General features: G+C 40.5%; 1 protein-coding gene across 1 annotated transcript in view; it reads left to right on the forward strand.

Annotated features, from left to right (window-relative positions):
- Nucleotides 1–24680, forward strand: part of uba7 (ubiquitin-like modifier activating enzyme 7) — a gene marked incomplete at its 5' end in the record, with an annotated part of 30455 nt that extends 5775 nt beyond the window's left edge. The window contains 10 exons of the mRNA XM_079219028.1: nucleotides 204–268; nucleotides 1838–2048; nucleotides 4113–4187; nucleotides 4747–4939; nucleotides 5020–5111; nucleotides 7045–7137; nucleotides 8029–8220; nucleotides 20975–21076; nucleotides 22344–22426; nucleotides 23806–24680. Of these exons, the coding sequence (XP_079075154.1) occupies nucleotides 204–268; nucleotides 1838–2048; nucleotides 4113–4187; nucleotides 4747–4939; nucleotides 5020–5111; nucleotides 7045–7137; nucleotides 8029–8220; nucleotides 20975–21076; nucleotides 22344–22426; nucleotides 23806–23941 (1242 nt within the window). The 3' untranslated portion in view covers nucleotides 23942–24680. The remainder of the gene's footprint in view (nucleotides 1–203; nucleotides 269–1837; nucleotides 2049–4112; nucleotides 4188–4746; nucleotides 4940–5019; nucleotides 5112–7044; nucleotides 7138–8028; nucleotides 8221–20974; nucleotides 21077–22343; nucleotides 22427–23805) is intronic.
- Between the last annotated feature and the right edge of the window lie 188 nt (nucleotides 24681–24868).

Consider the following 24868-nt stretch of genomic DNA (forward strand, 5'->3'; position numbering starts at 1 on the left):
GTGTTGCATTGAAATGCATTGTATGAAAAGATGTTTCTAATGATTGAATCCACCTCATTAACATATACGGTAGGGGGAAACATTAGAATTTTTTTTTTTAGATCCGGTGCAATACAGCACAATAATCTTATCAAGAGTTGTTGTGATCACTCAGTGTATTCTTGGATTTTCTTGACACAAATTTTGCAATACAATTCTTTTAGTGGGCCAGAGACCAGTTCGAAGGACTTTTCAAACAAACACCTGAAAATGTGGTACTGTTCTTTAGGTAAGATATGATGCATTGTCATGGGAGTTACCTTTTTCCACAACAAGTGTTGCTTCCGACAAATGTGAATTACTTTTTTGCTGTCAGTCTGCTGCCACTTAATGACCACTCATTTCACAAAGCTTTTCTGTTCTTCCACAAAGCATTCCAGGAAACCTACAAACTCTAATGAAGTACCTCAAACTCATTATTTTGTTTTATAAACAGGGAAACATGTGGTTGGCTTTAGGCAGTAAACCTCTAGTAAAAACTACATAAACATTCCATCATGCCAAGTCTGTACTATGCAATGTATCCTCCACAGCCGCTCTAACACTATTTTCTCCAAAAAACAAAAACGTCTATCAACTAATTAGAGGTTTTCTCGGTTAGAAACATCTGCTGAATGAAAAAAGAGAATAGATTAACCTGAACCCGAGAGAGTTCTACATCATGTCAAAAGTCTTCGTCAGTGATTGGGGGGAAAAAAAATAGACCTAATTATATCGGAGCCGTCCTAATCTAGCCGTGTTTTGTCTCTTTCTCTGTTTGTTTTGGTGAGACTTGATGTAATCCCCCCTCATTGTAAAGCACTTGCACGCTTCCTGTGTCTTTAAACAGATTGGAAAAAAAATTGTGACTAGAACAGACATAGTCCACACTGCCGTTAACGTTTCTCACCTTACACTAATGTGTAGACATGATGTAGTATGTGTTTCTTCAGAGGCCTCTTTGTGGTGCAGTCATGGAACACCTTTATGGACCTTTTCATGAGGCAGGTCAGCTATATGTTGTACAGTCCTGTAGATTTTAAGACCTGGTTAATGAGGTTATGGAAAAGAGCAGTCACATATTGTTGTGTTAACCTCCAACCCTGCAGCTCAATGCAGAACTGTGACGCTAAATGTTCTTGTTTAGACCTGTTGAGGTGTAACTGCACATAAGAGGTTGATTATTATTTATCTTTTTAAATATCCTTTATTAGAGAATATGCACAATATGACGACAGGGATCAGCGAACAAGTATTTTCATTATTTGTGTGTGTGTGTGTGTGTTGATCTGTTTGCAATAGTAGTGAAGAAAGTGACTGGAAAGTAGAGCAAACAGACAACGTAAAGTAAATAATTAGAAGAAATACAACTAATACAAAAAAGTGAGGTAGATTTATTTTGTTTACGCAGTACAGGGATGTGTACGGTGAGCTGGCACATGATAATGGCGTATAGTATGGAGTTGCACTGACCAGCACTTACTAACCACTTCCTTCCCTTCCTATTAATCCTCAGCCAAGTGTCAAAATAATCCCCTCTGAGTCAACAAGACTACACCCTAATTTGCAAAATGTGTTTAGTCATTCTTCCTAGAACAATTTTCCCCATGAGGACTTTTTCTCTTTCCAGGCCAAATGTTCTTCCCACAGTTCGACTATTGCAACAAAACAAGTCATGCTAGAAAAATAGATGTTGAAGTTTTTATACGATTTTTTATTTATTTAGACTACCACGTCTATACTTTTTGCACATGATTACCTTTTGTATACTGTATGTATGCTATTTGATCAAAATGAATTGCTGCACTCTTTCCTGTAGAGATGACGGGTTTGTAGAGCGGACGCTTGGCCTTGGAGACGCTGAGGCCCTGGAGGTTCTTGGGGGTCTGTGGAGCAGCCTTGAGGAAATGGAAACTGGAGGACAACGTCCAACGAGCTGGGAAGACTGTGTGAGCTGGGCACGTTGCAAGTGGGAGACTCTCTATAACAACGATATCCGCCAGCTTCTGCACTGTTTCCCTCCTGAAGCGGTAAAATCACACCAGATAATAACTCCATAAAGCAAAGTATTGTATAAAGCTGTGATTTATTTGTATGGACACAGAGGGGCACTGTTGTGTTTGTAAGTGTGTTCTTTGCATATCAATCTGTGAAACACTGCAATGAGACATTGGCACAAAAGGAACGCCAATCAGTTTTTCAGTTTTCACGTTTCACCTCATGGTGTGCTGCAGCATAATTCCCGTGGCTCAGAGACCACTTTGAGACTTGTGTGTAACCTGAACCACTGAAAGCCATCGCTGATAAATATCTCTGAGCGGCTCTGAGGGTTTGTAATCTGGTGAAGCATGCAGACAGAGTGATGTCACACGTTGCTCTCACACCTGGGGGGGCACGGATCAGTATCAACCCAAACAGACCCTCACTAACCCCAGTCCCAGTCCAGCAACTGGCTGTAGCCTTAGTAGATGTCCCTGCAGGGTTATAAAAATTCCTAAATGAGATTTTATTCAGTCTGAGATTTGATTAGTCTGCTTAAATATTTATAGTAGGGCACTACATTCCCAGTATTTCCCTTGAGAAAAACACAACTTTTAGTATTATGGCTCATGCTGATTAAAGGAAACATCATGTGTTACAATTACCATTTTAACCAATCCGGAAAACATTTTTGTTTAACCTTATAAACCCACCACCCACACCACAGAGAAACTGTGGCAGTTATGGTAATCGGGTTTTGCTTCTCTTTTTTTTTCCCGTTGCGCTCGTTGTCGTTATAATCTACATGAGAGTTATGGTTTCATTGTCTACTTGGAAAGTCACTCTCGACCACAAACTTTCTGAGGAACTATGATAAAACAGCTAACGTCAGTTAACGTTCACAAACCAACCTGACAAATATAATGACTACTTTGTTGGGTGTGAACCTCCATGTAGAAGTGAGCGTGGTCTTGCATGTGTGTTTACACTTTCACACATGGAACAATGGTTGGATTTCAACCAAAGACATTAATGGAGCATATTTAATCCTACAATGATCAGTTTTTCATGCAAGGCTCAAGTCTATGTACAAGAGATAAAGATAGAGTGAGAGACATCCGAGATTAAAGGCCTTATATTGTTAATGCAATCCCATTCTTTACTGTGAGCGGCTCATTCATTGCCTGCTAATGAGAGTACTGCAGTTAAAGACCACCGAAGAGGGCTGACACTAGTTGATGGACAGTTGACTGAGACAGGTTTTTTTTGTATAATGATCAGACAAAAGAAAGACAAACAGAAGTACATTTTACTTATGTATTAAATACATATACTTGAATTACATTAAAGTAGTTGTTTCAGTATAATGAATAATATTTCAGTCAATGATTAACCAATTCTGAAATAATAATGAATAGAAGTCAGTTTTATTCATACAAAATAATAATACAAAATCTCACAACTCACAAATTCACCAATGATTTACTAATAAAGGAACGGGACCTTAAGGCTGTATTCTTTAAAATGAGTCTTCTTGGGCCATGAGAGCACCATACACATTAGAAACCTAAGTGGTTTCAACTTTTTCAAGGATCCATCCTTGCTGATGCCCTTAAGCCGTCTGAATCCTGATTGTGAAAAGGAGAATGCTGTTGATGCCTTTTGGTCGCTATAGAAAGCTCCCCTGCAGTGAAAACTGGCCCCACCAGTAGGAGACTCTCTCTTTCCCAGCATATGGACCATTTGGAAACATCAAAGCTCTCACTGCCTTTGTTCCTTTATCAGACATACAAATTGCGTTGTCAACACATGACTGATAACAATATTAGTCTGGCTGTTCTACTGGAAGGTTGTAATCCTCCTGCTGTGAAGGACAAAGTGATGTTGTATCATGTACATTGATACGGTATGTTGTTTGTGATAAAGGTGCACTGCGTAAAGATTCTTCTAAAAGATGAAGCGGTTGGAATAAAGAAATTAACCCCTTTTTAATGAGGGGCTGTCACTTTTGTATTTTGAAGAACTACAGAGAGCTTTGCAAAATAATATACTGTATGTAGATGCAATATTTTTAGCTGTTGATCATTGTGATAAAGAGATTTTCGTCCCTTTAGGTGACTGCTGCTGGTCTACCCTTCTGGACCGGATCCAAGAGATGCCCTCACCCACTGACCTTTGACCCCAATAGTGTGAGTAACGTCTCGTCCAATTCCTTCTGCAGTAGTAATCATGAAATGCACCCTAAACAGTGGACAGAAATGACTGAAACATGCCACAGTATTCGCTGATGACCGCTCGCATTCCTTCGTTATCTGGTCTGATAGAGTCTCTTCCCCACTTTGACCATATAGTTGATTCTTATCTGAGCTGTGAATGCCACTTAACCTGCAACTGGACAATGAGATGCAGATAATAATCTGCTCTTCACACACATTCACGTCCTTGATAGCCAAGCTGATTTCTACATACTCTAACATCAAGTTACGAGAGAGACACGCTGATATTAAGCTTAAAATACTCTAACTTGGAAGGTTAGACATAACACATAATGTCCCGTCTACAGTTCAACCCTACAATTAGTTTAGTTGAGTCAGCTTTAAATAACCAATTATATTTTTCCGTTTGCTTTTTCTTTTCTATTGAAAGACAAAGCTATGTTTTAAAGAAATGCACACTGACATGGTAGTGTTTTCTGTTTAAACATGACAATAGTTTTATACCAGTTTATAATTTAATTCTGTGTTTTAGACCCATATGGACTATATTGTGGCAGCAGCTAATCTGTACGGGAAGATCTTCGGAATCAACGGGACAAGAGACTGCGATTCTATCATAAATACCTTAGAAAGAGTCCACGTGCCATCTTTCACTCCGAAGTCCTCCGTGAAGATTCATCTCACTGACAAGGAGATGGAGGAGGAGAAACAAGAGGATGACGCCGGTGACTGATTTTAACTCTGATGTTTTTTGTTATTTCCTCCAGAATATATTTCCCTAACTCTCTCTATGTCCTTACACCAGAGAAAGCCCAACTTGAGGAGTTGAAAGGGAAGTTGTCCTCACCATCTCTGAAAAGCTCATTCATGCAGATGTACCCCATCGACTTTGAGAAGGTAGGGCATTGACACCTCTGCTGCACACAGACATATTGGCGGCTGAGTGTTAGCAGGGAGCTGCACTCAAATCTATGGGTGCTTTCAGAATATGCCCCCCCCCTCCTCGTTGGGCCCTATGTGACCCGAATCTGCGCTATTCCTCAACACATTCATGAAACAGAGCTTGCTTGTGCTCTTTGTTCGCTGTTATAACTCCTTGGGGCGAAGATATACTGTATACTCAGAAGTTTAAATCCTAGATGAAAAGAACACTTCCTTCAGCCAGTTCACGTGGAACAAATTCATATCTGTAGAGAGACAGAGTCCTGCCCACACCGCAGGGGGAAACTATTTATTGCTCCCTATTGATTTGTATTGTGTGGAGGTGCCTTCTTGTTACTTTCATCTGCTAGCAAAAACAGAAAAATGCCTAAAAGCTGCTGATGCACTACCATGAGGGTATAACACAGGACTGGGTGCTACATTGAACCCTTTGACATTTTTACATGATGTTTAACTTGCTACCTCTTTCTTTTGAATTTCAGCCCTGATTGGATATTGTGGTTCCAATTGTTTTCTCCTTTAGTGGTTGTTGTTTTCAGAGTATGACATGTTGCACTCTGACCCTATGGGCCTGTGTGAGAGCCTCATTAGAACACATTTGGTTAAATGCATTACATTTAACAACTCAGCACAGACACTACTGTCCGCAAATCATGTCGACTGTGTCTTTGAAGTGGCACACAGAGGTAGATTTACCTCTTTGTCACAGTCTCACCTCACACTCTTTCACGCCACCGCTCAACAAATAGTCATTCACTGTCTGGACAGAAAGTCAGGTTTGGTGCTCGGTTGAAATCTTGCACGACTGTCTCTGAAGCATTTCAGCACAGGTGATACATGAGGTGGGCCATAATAAAATAATTAAATAAAAATAAAAAGTTATTTGCGAAACAAACCAGCGAAATAATGAACCTGCGTGAAAAGAAATCCTCAGTGCATTTAAAAAAAAGCATTGACACCTCGAATAATTGTGGATGTCTCTCTCCAAATAGAATTTTCATTATACTTAATTAATCCCTGTGGGGAGAAATATGACCTTTCCTATATACCTGTTCACCTATTGATCCTCCAGTGAGTTTCTGGGTTTCCTGGGAAACCTTGGAAAGGAGTGGAACAATTAAAATGAGCACTTCCTTAGACAAGCCTCTTCTTTATGTTCATGGAGGTTGGGAGTGTGGAGTTGAAAGGTTTGTCGCAGCGACAAAACCTTCACTTCCGGCCCGACGCCTCAACACAGAGCTATTAGAAGGCCAGACGGGGTGCAGTTGCTGTGGCTGCAGAGGTGAGTGTTGTAGGGATTTAGAGAGGCTGTGGAATATGACTCTCAGCCTGAGAGAGGTTCTGGTAAACATTCAGTGACTCAGGAGAAGCAGGACTGAAGGGGTATGAGGTAATTCAGGTGCATATCAAATGTCATCTTGAATAAGAATGAGATCCCCAAACTACCTTGCTCCCCCTTCTCTTCATTTTCATCCCTTCATGTCCAGGTCACACTGTGGAAAGATGGAATGTGTGTAGGAGGGTTTCAGATGCATCAGGTTGCCAGCTAGGAGCTTCCTCACAACCCCTGAAGCCATCCCTGAGTGACAGTTCCCTTCTTAGTCTTTGTAGAGCCGCAGAAGCAGAGGCATGACCTCACTGGCCATGTCGATCACGACAGAAATCTGTCTCCCAGCATTCTGTTGGGGTGACCAAGTCATGTATTAGAGTGATGTAAGGGACACAATAACAAAGCCTTCAAAGCTCAAAACAGCCAAACTGAGCATCACACCTCTGGGGATGCCACTTGGCATGAACATGGATAAACACATATATTTTGTTCTTGGGTATCAAGCTTTGGAGTGTGTTATATAAATGGCTCATATTCTTAACATCCCATCTGGCATAGGATGACGACAATAACTTCCACATGGACTATATCGTTGCTGCTTCTAACCTGAGGGCGGAGAACTATGACATCCCTGCAGCTGATCGGCACAAGGTCAGCATTTTCACCGAGTGCATCTTCTAAAAAAAAAAAATCTTTGTGAATAATAGAGTTAAATAAGAGGGGAGAAGCTGAAGTGAGAGGCGCTATAGATTAGAAAAAGCTTGAAAAAAATGCTCCCCCTCCCTTGGGGTCATGTTTTTCGTCAGTGCTGCACACACCTGCCCTAAAGCCACAGAAACAGCCTCCTCACCTATTGTTCCTGGAGCAGAACTAATCACAGCACTTTACCTGTCGCCTGGGAGGTGACACCTGAGCCAGGCCTTGTACCAGCCTCTGCTGCAGACACATACAGCCAAGACAGATGGGAGCTGGGGGGAAGGGTACTGCTGACTGAGGGGAGACAATAGAGGGTTGCCCGTGTGTAATCATACAGAGATTTCCACATCGTCACCTTCCTAAAATAAAGTCATTTTTTACTAATATTATATATAATATTATGTTCGAGTGAGATTTTCATTGACAAAAATGCTCGCATAAATGCTAACTAAATTGCTAGCTTATATGCTAGCTTCAAAGTGCTGTATTGATATATGGCATACAAAATAATAATCAAATTAATGTGTAATGGAGTGACATGTGCTGTGCTGTTATGCATTACATACAACAACACTATTTACATGTAATGCAAAAAGATTAGATACATATGAGCACAAAAGTTCACTTTTACAGTGCAATAGTATTTATAGGCCTACTTAAGTACAGTTTTGAGGTACCTGTACTTTACTTGAGTGCTAATTTTTTTCCCTACTTTTACTACCCTTCCAATATAGTGAAATATTGTCTAAACAAATCACGCAATGTATCTGACATAGTAATAGTATAGTAATTACCTTGCTGCATAAGATTATATAAGACATATGATGTCTCCTGTCTTCTTCACAGAGCAAGGGCATCGCTGGACGCATCATCCCAGCCATCGCTACCACCACGGCCGCAGTGGCAGGCCTGATGTGCCTGGAGCTGTATAAACTGGTGCAGGGTCACCAGAAGATCAGCTCTTATCGCACAGCTTATATGTACCTGCCAGTCACGCACATTGTGTTTGCCCAACCGACCCCGGCCAAGATCTTTGAGGTGAGTAACAGTTCTTTACACCCACAGACATTTTTAGTTACAGTCGGCGATTGTGGTGGGCTGAGGGACAATATTTAAAGAGGAGTCAGTCACATATAGGACCTGACTAGGGCCCTCTATACAGCCTGACAGACTCGTACTGTATGGACATTTATAATTTAAGCCTGCTTACTTTGGGGATAAATCCGTTTGGTCCTTTGTAGATCTATGTCCTTCCTTACTGGCTGGAGCGCATTAAGTCATGAATGTGTGCGCTCAGAGTAAGAGACCCCCGCTAACTGTCAATCTCCTGCATATGAGCCACGTATTTAGCTAGCTCATAATCTTCAGGGCATTTCAGTGCAGGTAAGACTTAAACACACCCATGTCTGCCTCTGTGTTTGCACAAATTAAGTGGATTTGAGGCATCTGTAACTCAGGAGCTTATTGATCAAATCCACCCCAACATTTTAGGTTATACCCAGTTTGCGAGGTCATACGAAGTTCTCTATTCTGTATCGGCCAAGCTTTAAAACACAAACATGAAATGGCTACCAGACAGATTTAAAAGCCAAGCAATTATTTTTGGTTTTCAAAAGGATTGTTTATAAAACAATTTTTGAGGGTTATAAGTATGAAAGAAGTGTGTGTGGATGTGTGTGTGGATATATATATATATATATATATATATATATATATATATATATATATATATATATATATATATATATTTCTTTTCTTTATATCAAATTAATTATCTGATTTAATTTAATTGATAATAATCTAGGATAGGAATATATGAACATTATGCTTCTACCTATTATGTTTTGTATATTAGATTGTGGCTTTACTTAAATATTGTAATGATTGACTGAATAAAACACATACTACTACTCTTCGGGTCACATTTTAGGGTCAAGTCTGAGAGGATATCCAGTCGTAAAAAATTCTGCCCCCTTACAGGCCCGACTGCTTTCCCCTAAATATCTCCCCTTTGGCGAGAATCCGATATTGGAGCTGCTCGCGCCAGCTTTCTCACTCTGAGCATTGAACCTCTGACAGTCAGGGGTCACTGTGGGTCAGCGAGTGGGGTAACTGTGTCCTCTGGGACGTGAGGGTGCAGTGGCAGGGAGCTCTGAGACAGTGTCGGTCTGGTTTCAGCTTTGGTTACAGGCAAAAATGCTGCAGCTGCATTAAAGGCGACTGATGACAGAGGCAGCTGTGACTTTCTGCGCAGTTTTTAAGTTCCAGGCGTGCCGCTCTCCTTACTTACAAAGACCCCGGTGTTCTCACAGTTGTTGTCTGTAAATTCGCTCAGTGAAAGTGTTTGCGCATACTTCTAGAATTTGCTGGCGGAAACACAACATTGCTGAAGCAGCATGGAGCGTTGGATGCACTCAGTAAATGATTGCAGTTACAAAGACAGAGTACCTGACATCATCCTAGCCAGAGGTTGTATACTCAAGTGTTGAATCATTTAGAAAGAGGGATGGGCAGACATTAGATTTTCCAGACCCAGGCCTTTTTTAGTGGGGCCTGTAGTGTTGCAGCCTCAGCTTTAAGCTGATGGGGACAGATCTGGCACTAGTAAATGAGGAACACACATGTGCTAAACACACTTGCTCACAGAGAGAGGGAGGGAGGGAGAAGATTTGCTGCCAAACCTTAAGTCATCTGAGTGGGAGATGCTCTTATGTCTGCCAAAGAAAACATTGTCATCATAATTAGTTGAAATTTGTCTGTGTTACTTTTCAAGAAACATATTTCCCTTTTTCTATGGAGTGTGTAATCCACATAACCGCACATTTGTTCTGAATACACGTAGCAATAATAGTTAAGTATCAAATGGCATCAGTACTCAGTTTATATGATCCCTCAAATCGTACATATGTTGATTATCAGTTCCAAAGTAGAGCCTGACCCAAAAATGGTTGGCCAATATTATCGATTGATATTAACTTATCAAAGATATAATCTGTATGTATATTGGCCAATACATTACAAGAAAATACCAAAATAAAGTAATATAGAAACCGTGCTGTCATGACATTATCACATAACTGCTTGTGATTCTTCATTACATTGTTGTGCCTTGCAATGTAGGCACCCTATGATTAAACTATGGATGGAAGCATATTATTCAAAATAGCAGAAATTAGTCCACAGTAATGAAAGCAGAAACAAAAGCAACATAGCTATTAATATTCTCTTATCTCTCAAATCTGTCCAAGATTAGAGGTTTTATTAGTCTGTCTTTGAAGCAACCTCAGACGTGCAGCTGTTAAATATCACTGATCTGACATGCAGCATCAAGGGCTCAGCTTACTTTTTGCAGTGACTTAGACCTCTCCCCTCATGAGATCAGTCTCAGTTCATTAATATCAAGTAACAACACTCACATCTCACTGGTAGTACTGGTGGCCCACCCGGTGTTCACCCAAAGTGGTGTGTATTTAAACCACCACATCACAGCATTGTCAGATGTGTGGCAGTCATCGTAATGTAACCGGCATTGTCACAACCCTATAGAGGAAAATACATGTTTGTGAGTTGGTTGTTGGGATTGAAGGCCTCTGGAAAAGGTGTTTTTGATGTGGCTGTGTACCACTCTGTCCACAGATAACTGTTTTACTCAGACTCTTTAACTAAAATAGATTATTGCTCATTTTCCCACCATGCTAACCCTTTTCCAGAAACTGCTTGCTTTAAAGCAGCTGTTTCCCAAAATAGGAAGTCCCCCTGGCCTTCCCCCGCTGCTGTTATGGAGGCAGAAATATGTAAACAAATGGGAGGCTGTCCTTGTGTGCTCAACACTGCGATTCTTTAGTATCGTTTTCCTCCTCGTGTTTATGTTTGTCAGTTGGGGCTAAGGCACAGGCCGTAGCACTAAAGGAGTAGCACGTCTGGCAGGCTCCCAGAGATGGATATCTCTAAAATAGCCAGAAATGTTTGTGCAAAATCTGCTTTACACATCTTATAATCATGAAAAGTTTGACGTTACTTGGGTCAGCTGGTGCTGCCATAGTTTTTAAGCTGCAGTCTTTAAGTTAATGTATCCTACTTAACTCTTGGCCCTTTATTTGTTGTTGTGTTGAGAAGATTGGTTATACCGAGACTCATAACACTTTCAGACTCATATTAATTAACCGCAAAATAAAGTATGACAGACATTGTCATTGGAATTAAACTCTGCTGTTCAAAGGCATCCAAAGTTTAATTAAAGCTGAATGTATCAATATTTTTGTATTAACAGTGGATATGGAATGATTGTACTGAATCTGCTGCTTTCTATACATGAGGTAGGTGGATTTGGGGATACACCCACAGAGAATTATTAACCGAAAACCAAATTTCCCCCCAGCTTCAAAGAGCACATTTAGTATCATTTAGGATATTATTTTGATTGAGTTACCTGTTCTAGCCTTTTTCATGCAGTTGTTTTCAGTGACATCAAATTGAATGATAAACTGTCTGTATGCACCAAACAGCAGATAGACAACGTTAGTGACTAGCTGCTGAGGATAGTGGAGCATTTAGCAGCTCCTGTAAGAAGGCAGATATCTATCTCAGGACCACACCAAAGCTTAAAAGAGAGTACATTTAAATCATTGGGTGTTCAGAAATATGTTACAATAAACTCAGTGTTCCTTTTTTTGCGGGTACAAGGGGCCAAAACAAAACAAGATAAACAAATGCTGCTCAAAATGCACTCTCTGTTGTACAATACGCTGCGTAGTTGATACCATGTAGCTTCAGGAGCATATTAAGGGCAGACGGTGCTTGTTATTGCAGGAAACAAAACCTCACAAGACACTCAAATATATTTCAAGTACAACAAAGATTAATGAGTCCTGCAGCTGTAACTGAGCTGCAGTCTCAGTAAAATATGTGAAGAGAAACATCACCCTAGGCCAGGACAGAGGAGGACGTGTTTCAGCTGGGTATTAAATAGCTCCATCCTCAACCAGCAGCTTGCCCAACTCTCTGTACCAGTGTCTCTGTCTTTACTTGTCCCCTAGGCTGCCTGCGTGCCATGGACATACTCCCTCTTTCATGGCTGTGCACACATCCTCCACACCCTGGCCTTAACTTAGCGCCCTTTCACACTCCCATGGTGCCCTCTACCCCGGCTTGCCCTTTCGGTCTTTAATGGAATTAGCAGTGCTGGAGGCAAGGCTCCTGATCTCAAGGATGCCACTCAAAGGTCGATGCTGCTCACACTGCTTCTTTGTTAATTGCCTGCAGAAATGACGGCTATTTCCTGCCTTCACAGGAAGCAGTGTATTGAAAACAGATTTCCCTGTGAGCCTTGCTGCATGGTCTTTAGAGCACCAGAAGGAGGCAGAGATTAATCTGCTCCATTTTCTGTTTCTATTACCTTTTCAGTCACAACTTGCTCAGCAAAACAGTCAGGAAGAAACAAGGATGTTTGCACTTTGGCTGAGTAGCCAGGGTGGTTGTATGTAGTTTTACATGTAGAAAGCTGAACCTGCAGCTACTCGATTTGTGATTTGAACAATTATATAATTGAAGGTCTCACATCTGTCACACACATAGCAGGGATTGGCTTGAAGAGAGAAAGAGAAGAACAAAGAGGAGATTTAGGCTACCTCACATGTGGTTAAATCTGTGCTGGCCTCCTCGGACTGTGCCAGTAAAGAAACTGGGTGAACATGATCCAAGGCCCTCCGTACTCCTCTGGGAGCACCGGCATGGACCTGCATTGTGCAGCTTGTAACTCAAGACCTAGACATGAATAGTGCTCACGGGATAATGAGTAATCTGTGATCAACATCGACGGCTTGTGCCTTCTGTTGTCCTCCAGGCTTTTTGTTGTTGGTGTTATTGTGTGGTTGGCCTTGTGTTTTTAAGTCACGCTGCATTGGTCCATCACTGCTGTTCTTTAGTTCCCCACAGATCATTAGCTTCTCATTTGTGTTATCAAAAACAATATTCTGTCTATACCCTGGTTGTTTGTTTATGTAGCATCAGACAAAGACAGACGTCATCTCGAGAATATTTAGATAAAAGTCCACTGAAAAATAGCTATGTAGATCATTTATTTAGTAGCATATGTCGTACGGCTCATAAACTCAGCATGCATGCTCAATTTAGCCAAATGAAAAAATCAGAAGCATATAGTTGGCAGCTCTTTTAAATCATCTTCAAGCATCTCCTCATGCCATACAAGCCACAGACCAGAGTCTCAAATGAGAAACACAATAACAGGATGGCTTCATGGTTATGCAGACTGCTCTTCAACTAGCTGGATCAGGGTTAGGACCTTTGTGTCAATACTGAGGCCACATTCAGTTCTCTGAAGTGTCCTTGAGCAAGGCAGTTAGTTGCCCCTGACCTCTTCCCTTCCGAGAGGAGCCCATACAAAATAGAATAAAGCATTCACAATTCATGAAAGAGCTTTTATTACTAATATGCAACCCCCTTTGCCCAAACAGTGACTGTCCAATCTAGCAATCATAACTAACCACATGGTGTGCACGGGGGTCTAGAAGCAATAAGTGGACTATACAATGTTCAGAGGGTGGTGTCCCTTTTCTTGAGCCTTATACAAACCAAAAATAAAAGAGATGAAGTGTGACGCAAGCTCCAGATGTATGTCCGACTTGCCAGCTTACTACCAATAAGAGATGGCAACTGATGAGGTTACTTTGTGCCTCGGCCCTACGGCTCTAGATTCAGTCTTTAAGCACAATATCATGTGGCCCAGTAACTCACAAAGACTGGTTTAATCCTGCGTAACAGGATATTTTATAAAGATCGGATAATATATTTGCAGAATTTCTTCCATAGTCTTTTATTCAACATTTTAATATCTGCAGTACAACTTTGAGCAACATGAGAAAGCCTGAATGTTCGTCTTGAGCTGATAATTGTAGCCTACTTATAACATTGCATCTAATTGAAAAGACTACTGAACATGCTGTTTGTTTTACTGATGAGAGGAAATTAAAAGAATTAGATTTCTCACAATCACAATAAGAACAATATGGCCTATTGTGAATTGTGTCGCAATGGTTTGACATTAGTTAGTTAGTTAGTTCCCCAAAAAAAAGTTTTGGAAACAGTGATGTAGCCATGTAGGCCTGTTGACTCAATGGAAGCATGTGGACGTTATTAGTGGTCTCTGTCCTCCTGCTTCGTTATTCTCTCATTAAAGCACCAATGCTAGAGGGAGATTGGCTGCAGGTTTCTCATTAGTGACATTCATTTTAAGTTTCTAGGTCCTGATGTCATGAGTTTACAAATGTATACATTAACTCTCAATCCCCCACCCCTCTTCCTCTACCAACACTGGAGCCGTTACCTCATACATATACACAAACCCCCCCAGCTTGGACCACTGTCTGTAAGGATAATGGATGATGTCACATATGGCTAATTGTGTCGTGAGCTCTGTGAGACCCTGCAGGAGAGTCTGTCTGTCTGCAGACTGTATGTTCTGCCTTATGTGTGCAGTGCACATGAGGTACTGACTAACAACACACACATGTCCAGTAGCTTTTTACTACTTCAAGCCACATGAATGTGCTCATAAAGAAAATGGAACAGTTTGTGTACATCCATAGACTGTGGCTTTATGGTTATTATTAGCTCCTAATAAGTGTTTGTCATGGATTTTGTGCTAATGTTATGCTTAATGAGCAAATTAATGGTTTTGTATCAGTCGAGACAGGAACCTGCACCAATTGGCAACAGTCTTTTTGGTAAAGCTGAGTAACTCAAGCAGTGAAGGCTCAGTCCCGGCAGTTGAAATCAAAATAATGTTCAATGTTTACAGTTACGAGAGGCCCTGCATTGGGCTTATGCAACTGATAAGTGATTACAATTCAGACTGAGGAAAGGAATGACCTTGTAACATTTTGTGGCAACCCATCCAATCTCAAAACCATAAAAGTCAAGCTGCTGGTGGCATTAGAGGAAATCACAGTCATTAGAATTGATCCTCTCTTTTTCGATGTGTGCAAAAGGACAGTTAAGATTGTGATACACCTGGGATTCATTAAGCAATGTTTCCTCTGCTGGATCTGGGCAAATGCAACTTTAATTGGCCTCATTGAGTGTTCAATGCCTTGTGAGTGGTATGCTAGTCTCATGTGTCTTATTTGTTTGTGTCCAACATCAGATAACCTTACAACTTTGTAACTGCTGACAAGCATTGGACATCATATTGACCCACAGATATCAATAACTTGCTCCAGTGACCAATACATGGAGGCGTTGCATCATTGACTTATTGCATTACACCATGTAACCAACATGTACAATGTATCCTTGTCAATGACATGTTTTCTGATGTGTGTCCCAATTCCATACTACATACCAATAAACAGTCAATGCTACAGTAATCATATCAGTCATAGTGTACTTGTAAACAATACGTAATTTTTACATGGAATAATCAAACAGCCGTCAATTGAAGTCCATTCACGCAAAATGTCGATTGACAAGACCTCTGTTTTATCAGTGCATCATTCCATCTTAAAATATGCCCAACCCTCTTTCAAAAAAGTACTTAATAAACTTGCATGTATTTCAATTTATAATGCATAAACCTTGGTAATGTGTTGGGACTGTCATCAGATCACTTCGAAGCATTTTGATGATAATTCATTGCTTTATAACTGGGACTTTGCCAATAGGACATTTGCTATTTGAGTGTCTCTGCAGGCTGCAGCATGCCAATGGCCCATTTGTAAGAGGAGCATTTTATTGACTCAGTCCTTCTGCCCCAGGTCATTTTCAGTCAGGCGGAGTACTCTTATCTTCTCATTTGAAAGACAATCACATTGAGATTCTGTTTGCCGTTTTACACGTCAATGGAAGCCTTCCAAAGCTAACTCATGGCTTTTAGTGTGTGTGTCAAACTCAGCACTCTCCTAAGAAGTGTCTCCTCCTTCACCCTGCACCGGTATAGTAGCGTGCAAAACATACAGTTTACAATTGTAAATACAAAGTTTCTTTAATACAGATTTTATGCTTTTAGTTTGACATATTGTTTTAATGTATTTCAATGTCTTTGGGAGGTGTGTAAGGCTGGTATCCTGTCAATTCTCTGGGGTGTTCAAGACAAATAATTGCAGTCTGGTGAGAGCAGTAGGAGGTCTCAGCCATCTGTTTCTTCATTGCAGTCCAAAGAGAGAGGTGATCAATAGTGACCAGGTAGCAGATGACACTCCTGTTCAGACAAAGGCTCACTTTACATGAGAGTACTCTTGTCCCTTTGTAAAATAAGGTCATACAGGAAAACATAAACACACAGTTTACCTAGATTTCTCTAGATCTAGAAACTGCTCTTCATCATCATTTCTGATTAGGGTACATCTACCACAAAACAGGATTCACGTATGGTATTACAAGGGTCTTTCGAGGTGTAGTCTACATCCACCGATTTTAGCATTACACTCCTATAATAATATCAGAGATGCCTGCATTACCCACAATGTGACTTAACCACCAACAGTACTATCAGGGTTTCAGGGTTATTATGCTAGTTGCCTCGAGCCTCGAGCTTAAGGCAGTAATAAGGAGTGGGCTACAGAGTAAAAAGTTGTCGATTCAAATGCATCATTTGGGAGTCTTGGTTTGCTTTGCTCGCTCCACATGAAACAGTTTCCCCAATACTGTATATCTGAAATACCCTTGATGCCTTCCTGCTTGTACTGCAATATACAGCATATATAGGAGTCAGCAGCATCCCTACCATATGTTCAGTGAACACTTCATATGAAGTGAAATGCAGCTTGACTTGAGGCTCAGTTAAGAATGAATCTAGGATATAATGTCTTGGTGAAATGAACTAGATTGTCTACAAAAGGGAATCTAAAGGAGCTTAAAATGAAAATATGATCAAAAAAGACCACACAGATCCGCTCTTTGAAGCCGTCATAAGGAAAAGTGTTGCCTTTGAAGGAACAGGCCTCTAGCCACAACGGGTTGTAAAAAACGTTTCCACTGCTGGGATTCTGTCCAGATAATGAACCTAACGCAGGAGCGTGCCTGTTTCTTGTGGAAGACTTCAGGGAGGAGGTCTTATCGAGGTTTGCCTGCTGATCCCAGCTTCCTGTCTCCAAAAAAGCTCCATTGTCTTAAATGGCAAGATTAAGAACTCACATTATGATAACACTCCACATGCAGTGAGTGACCTGTGTAAAATGACCAGCATAATTGTGTTCCCTGAAGGGGATCGCAATCCGACTCGGATTCATTTTACCTCTTTATCAGGTTTACTTGGCTGAACTTCCTCCGGCTGCACTGCATTCCCATGCCCCCACGTATATCTCAGAGGCGTCTAATTTTGGGTTCAGTCGCCCTTGTTTTCATAAGTGATTTAATTGTGTATCCGGTCTTTATTGTGTTGGTAAACTGCCTTTGTGTGAGGTCTTGATTTGCCCAGAACACAAGTCTTAACATGTTTATTTCCAGCCCTCTTAATATTGAAAATACCTTCAACTGATTCTAAAATGTGAAATGAGAATTCAAAATTTGGTAAAAAAAAACTACACCTCAATGACAAACAATACATTAAACAAAGGCTGTAGCATTGATTTGAACTACAAAACAATGCTGATTTAAATTCCCTACCCTTTGATATGTTGTTTGTGGGACCGGACTGTGACTGTGAGGCTTGTTCGGCTTTTGTTTCAGATTTTTCTTGGAGATTCCCAGACTGAGCTGTGACTCATTGGAAATAACACTTTGTGATATCAAGCCAGTACCTTCTGACCTTTTGATCATGTCATTCTGTAAAGCTGAAGTTTAGGCTTTATTGAATGTTGCCCCACATCAACTGCTGACATTCCTGGATGGAATTGAATATACAACTTTGTACTGTTGCAAACAGGGTATTTTTTTTTTATAACCACCTTCTCAAAATAGATATGAGGCCATTATGTTATTGATGGCATCTCACCTTATATAGAACAGAAGAACAGAAGCATTTTTTATTTTCTCTCTGTGCACACAACTGACACATCATTTATTATGTGTTAAAGTAATTACTTCTTTATTCATATGCAGTTTCACAGTTTTAGGACCAGACAAATGGAAGGTGAAGTGATGTGTGTGTATTTGATATACAGCTTTTTTTAATGACATGATTTTCCTGGAAGCTGTTTCTGTCTACATTCAGATTTGTCAGGAAGAGCAGTAGAGCTTGACAGGTTTCCTGTCAACAAGAGGAAGCAACCTGAAGTGTGGGCTGTTTGTGTCAGATTTTAGGGGTCTCGTTTAAAAAGAAATACAGTTATAAATCCTGTAAAGAAGAGTGAAGTCAAATATTACAGTATTAAACATCATGATGATTTGTGTTGCTCTTGCCGTAAGTGGAAATGATGAACTCAGTTTTTCAAGCATTGCCAGAGATGGGGTTGAGGATTTTTCTATCACAATATAAAACACCCACAATAAGTTGATCGTGGTGAATTTGCATTCAACTCGCTATTAATTGTGACTGAAGTTGATACCACCCCCTTGCTTAGGATCATTTACATTCAAACAGTGTCTGTGATGGTCCATTGCATCAGTGAAACTATGACGGGCAAAGTAGTGAAGTGAGAAGATTTGAAATGTCAGTGTTCCTTTATTGTTTCGGAAAGACCAATTGTATCATGTTTTAAAGGGAAGTCCAAAGCCCCAATTATAATACAGAGTACAACATGTAAACAACAGATGAGAGATTTGGCCGCCCTGCAACAACCGAGCCAACAGAGTATAAACTTAAACGAACACCGCCATGGCGTTATTCCACTCAGGCCCGACCACCATCTTTATGCCCGATCACCATCTTAAACAGACCTCTGGATTTGCAGACACACAGTGAGATTGAACAAATATATATATTATCTATATATAATATTGAATAAATATGAGGCTTTCAATGAGGTTGAAAAACAATTAGTAGAATTTGTGTCCTTCTATTGCTGTGGTTTAGCTCTACCCATGTCTAATGTGTGTTGCCATGAACTTATGTGATATTATGTAATATCACTACTTAGCTCTTACTTTTGATTGGTCTTTTTTATAACAGCTGTTTTCACTTTGAGCACAGTTGGTTTAAAAAATATATAACAATGGATAAATATGTGTCTATATATTATACAGGACAAGATAATTGCATTTGAACCCCCAATAAAGCAGTTTTTGTGTTATTTTCCACACTGGTAAGTTGGTTCAATGTTACTTTAAGAGGAACACATTAACTCTCTCCTTCACATTCCTTCTCTTTCCCCAGAGATAACTGTCTCTTTGGGCCATTTTAGTTTTTTATGGTTGAGGTTCCATGACACAAAGAAAATGTAGTTGTGCTTGTGGGGAACCATTTGTAATTGTTTCCAGCAACCAGATTGTTCCAGAGTTCTTGCTTATTTTTTCTTCCCTATAGTGTTGAATAATTGACGTTACTCTACACATGAACTGATGGGGTAGTTGATTGGCTTCAGGTCCTTTCCAGAGTTGTGCGACAGATATGAGAGAGAGGAAGGGAGGGGAAAGAGTAAAAATAGCATTCATGCCTTCTTAGCATTGTGTAAAATCTGCATCTACACACAAAGGTGCTCATAAAAAACTTACTGAACAAAAGAAGTCCTTTTTAATGTCTGCCAATGACTTTGCATTTGCTAGATCCTTTTAAATAATGGTCTTTTGTTCTACAAGTGCATTTCATTTCAGGCTTAAGTTCTGTTTTGCCGTAGAAAGTTTGAGGTTGTACTGATAATTCACTCTGCATAAACTAAAGCAGAACCTAACATGACCAACGGGTACGATGTGCATCTTGCAAACAAAACGGTCTTTGTCTGAAAGTGGGACAAAGGACCTAGACAACTTTGTCAGACTTGAGGAGAGGTTCAAGTCTCCATAACCCCAAACCCCGTAAGTGGTGGGAGCTGTGAGGTCTCGTCGAAAAGTTCCCCTTGGCTGCTGGAGCAGAGATAATTGGACCCAGGTTTAGCCGGAGCTTTGGTATTCACATCTTGAGCCAAGTTTTGATCTTCACAACTCCTCTCACCAGACAACGCCTGTGTCATCAGGGTCGTCTGACTGCATGTCACATTTTGACATATTTTTTGCATGTGACTGACTCATTTCAGGTCAGGTGATGTTTTCACTACGTCCTACACGTGTGGATTATGATGAGTATAGTAAACACAGACTGTCCAGTGACAAATAAACTGAAAATGGCCCCTCAAAGCTCAAACTCCAGCTTGAGGTTCAATCTGGCAAGGTGTATAGAAAAATTCCAATGCTGGTATTACTTAGCCCAGAGCTAACAGTGCTCACAGATTGTTTTATTAGCAGCATTCTTCAATTTTTTCTGGAGTTGCACAAATATCATCCACCCTTAACTACACTGACATGGTTGCATGTTTTTCTTCACTAGAGCAGGATGATCGTAAAACTGAGAAGTCTTGTCGATGGAAACTTGAGAAAGGCAAGAGGGTAACTTCATCAAATACGAGGAAGCCCCTTCTTGACCTCTTTGTGGCTTGTTTGGGTCTCTGCTGCGCCTCTCAGAGAGCTGCTGATTGTTTTCAGCTGCTCCATAACACAGTGATGAAAAATACAGTCCCGCTGCCTCTTAGTGTCCAGGACTCCTGCTATTGACCCCAACATTTTCTGAACACCCCTCACAGCAAGTAGTACTTCATCTGTCAACTCTGTGTGTGTGTGTGTGTGTGTGTGTGTGTGTGTGTGTGTGTGTGTGTGTGTGTGTGTGTGTGTGTGTGTGTGTGTGTGTGTGTAACATGTCTATCGGCAGGTCAACAGAAAGGAATACACCCTGTGGGATGACTTCCTTGTTGTGGGCAGACGCAACGGTCAGCAGGAAATGACCTTGGGAGAACTGATCCGGTATATCTTGGTACGTTCACCTTATTATTTTGAGCAAGAAAACATGCACTCTTCTCACACCCGGTGCTACTGAGTGCATATTTTGTAAATGTTTCTTTTTATCCCTAAACCTCTTCACCTTCCTCCAGTGCACACACTTGTTTCAAATTACTGTTTTTGAACTGTTTATCAACTTTCTTGCAAAGCCGGAACAACATTTGGAATCTTTCCCTCAGTTCATATGTGCACTATTCATACACGCTCACCTGACACCAGATTTATTGTTTTTACATGTTAGTTTTTGAGATGTGACATAATAGTAACTTTTGTTACCTTTGGCCAGAGCCAGGCAGCGGATTTCCCCTGTTTCAAGTTATTGTGCTAAGTTAGCCAGCTGCTCGTGGTAGCTCTATATTTAGCAGACAGACATGAGAGTTGTTCCACCACTCCTGTAACCTAACTCTCTGCGAGAAAGCAGTTAAATTTCCTAAAATGCCAAACTTTTGCTTTAGGGCCTACTTATCTTCATACAACCTAGATGTTATGATTCATAAGTACTACATTGAACAAAGTTCACATGAAAGTACAAGTAGTAGATGAGAAGATAAACATGTCAGGACTGTTCCAATCCCGTCAAAGTCAAACTGTTGGACCTGAGTTTTCACAACATTGACAAATGTCAAGCTGTCACTTCCACTATCCTAAATACTATAATGTGTGTTCTTTAACTAAAAACATGGAGCAAGTAGTTGATCATAAACTGGTTGATCAGGTGATTGCACACCATAGTAACCCTGAAAACAATGTACATTTATAGAAGATACCTCATATCCCAATTGCAACCAGTATACTAGTCTGCATATCCAGTATGAGTAAGTACTCTCCTGATGCTCTTTCATATGCAGTATGTCTTTATGATATAACATATGCCACTTGCAGTAGAAATGTCTGTGCACTTGACTCAGGGCTAGTTTTTTTATGCATGCAACGTCTTGCCCTGAACAGACGTTTGATTTATTGATTCTGTGGCAGTTCGTTCGAAGGAGGCCAAGGGAAAATACATTGGCAAGTGATCCTATTTGCTCCAGGTTTTGTTTAACCTTTGACTGGTCGGTTTCCCCTGGTTGGTTTGTGGAGACACTGAAGAGCTTCCTGAACTGCTAAAGTTGTTTAAGGCCACAGGTTGGCATCAGTCCTGTAGCACTGCGGACTGCTGTTTTTGTAGAAATTACCTCTTTTACACTGTATTGCATTGTTATGTTGTACTGTGAATTTAATTGAATCATTTTTTTGCGCAGGATACATATAGTTTGACCATCAGTATGCTCTACTATGGATCAGCTATCTTATACACGGGGCAAGAAGAGAGGCTCCAGCAGAGGTATGCCTAGCTAAGACAATTTTCCATATGCATTGCCACACATTGCACACAACCCTGCTACATCAACAATCACAACAAGCAGCCTCCCTTTGTTGGTTTAGAGGCTAATGGCAGGATGAGGTGTTTCCTCTGAGTCTGTGAGCAGAGAGCCTGTTGACACACTCACATGCATCACTGAACCCTGACGAGTGAGACCGATCCTCATCGGGTTTCTGTCTGTTTGTTGAGGGCAAGAGTTTAAGAGTAAAATTAGTACAAATCTTTTTATTCTGCATGTGGGCAGCCACGCTGTTTGGGTCTGTTCAGTGTTGCGGCACATTATAAGCCCCAGGGTGTTCGAAACTTATCAGGTGCCTTGTGCTGTGAACTCTCCACATCAAGAACTGTATCATAGCAGAATATGCACCCTCAGGGATGTTTAAATCCAAGGAAGAGGAAGAAAACTGTAATAAATCAGGTTTAACATAGACGTTTTAAAGGTAATATGTGTCATGTGTAAATGTAATGTTGGACTGATATCAGTCTTTGCTTAATTCTTGCTGTAAGGTCTTCGCGTTCACCTTGAACTGGACTGTGTGTATGTCCATGTTGTTTATGATACTCAAGTCTCTGGGGAGGTTTGATCTGTTGTGGTTAGATTGGGCTGCGGTGGGAGAGGGGCAGAGTGCTGACCATGTGCACAGCAGGCCACGCATGACAAATGCCCTCTCCAGTAGTCACTTCCTGTGCAGTCGCCCTGCTCCGAGCTTCCTGTGTGGGGCCTGTGAGGGGGAACTTAAAAAGTCAGCTGCCATTCAAAATCATTTAAATTGTATAGTTGCTATTGTTTTATGTTTTTGTTATGGTCAAAATTTACATAAAAAGACCAAAGCTAGCAGTTTGCTCTCAATACTTTCCTGACTTCCCGAACCAGGTCTATGTCGCCAAACCTAATCCTTCCAACTGATGGTGTGAATCCTTAAAAACAGGTCACAAATATTTAAAAACCAATTTAATAGTTTCTTAAAACAGCTGGGCACTGTAGTTTTTTAAAAACCTTACATGAACAGCAGTGAATAGTAAAAAGTATTTTCGTTGGGGACTATTTTCAGCCACTGATTAATACACCTTTTGTGTGACTTGAGTATTTCCAGCAGCAGACTGTTGTATGTGGGACTAACAACAATTGTGGCGGTCTATCTCAGAGGGGATTACGCTTCATAAAACATTGGATACATACATACTTGATATTAGGATGAATTCATTGCTTTCAGTCTTTTCATGGGATTTGTTGATAAGATTTTTTTCTATTTATAATGATATTGTTTTAGAATTTGTAAATGTTTATTATTCATACTCTCCTCCAAGTCAAAGCTTACGTATACTGTTTATTTTTGCAGTGTTTCTGATGTGGTGACAATGGTCACCAAGAAAGAGATCCCTCCACACAAGATGATGCTGGAGTTGACCCCCTCGTTTACTGAAGAGGAGGAGGACTGTGAGACAGTCCCAACTATCAGATACATCCTCATGTGAAGCCACCAGTACAAAGTTTCCATTGAAAAGTCATCACATGGAACAGTTTCAATGTGACAAAGCAAACTTAACACTCCTGTGACATCACATCAGCTAAAAACATCCTCATTTTGTTGATCTAGCTGTTGTTTACAAATGATTTGTTCCAGCATCTATCTTTTTCTTCCACACATATTGTTTCATTATTTCACTGGTGTACTGTGATCATTTGTTTATTATGAATCATGTAATGGGAAAAATCACAATGCACAAAGATTATTATGCTATTTTTTGATTTAACAGCAAACGCATACATTATTTCGTTATTATTACCAGACATTTCCATTTGCCAACTTCTGGTTCTCATTTAAAAGTAAAATGTGTCTTTGGAGAGGTCAGGCTGAGAAGTTGTGAAGATGCCCGACACGGTATTTGGATTAGATGATCTGGAGCTGCTGCGGCAGTACTGGCTGGGTTTCAAGGTTTAAATCAGGTCAGTGAGAACAGGCCCTTGGCACAGTAGGTACAGTGCTTTGACGGTCCCGGGGTGCTCTAGCCATCTGGACACAGCTGTCCTGTTTAAATCTCACGACACGAGCATCCCCCCTCCTGCCCAGAAGAATCTCAGAGCTGGTCAGTGTGGAGAAGCCGGTCTCATCTGTTTTTCCAGTTGGCTGTATTTTGATGACATTGTTACTACTTAAAAGGTTATTTTGTCCCTGCCTGTCTGCGAATAATGGTGTCTGTGATTCATATAATTCAATAAATATCTATGAGGAACCATCTGTGTACTTCACTGAGAGTCTTCAGTTCCCTCACAAACATACTTTACCATGAGCACACTGCACCCAAAAATTTCCGTTTTTACAAGTTTACATGTTAATAGTTTTTTATTTTATTTTCTTAAAGAAATACAGGACAACTGCCTGACTTGATCTTAAATAAGGT

This window comes from Taurulus bubalis (assembly GCF_910589615.1).
Source record: "Taurulus bubalis genome assembly, chromosome: 5".
In the NCBI taxonomy this organism is placed as follows: domain Eukaryota; kingdom Metazoa; phylum Chordata; class Actinopteri; order Perciformes; family Cottidae; genus Taurulus; species Taurulus bubalis.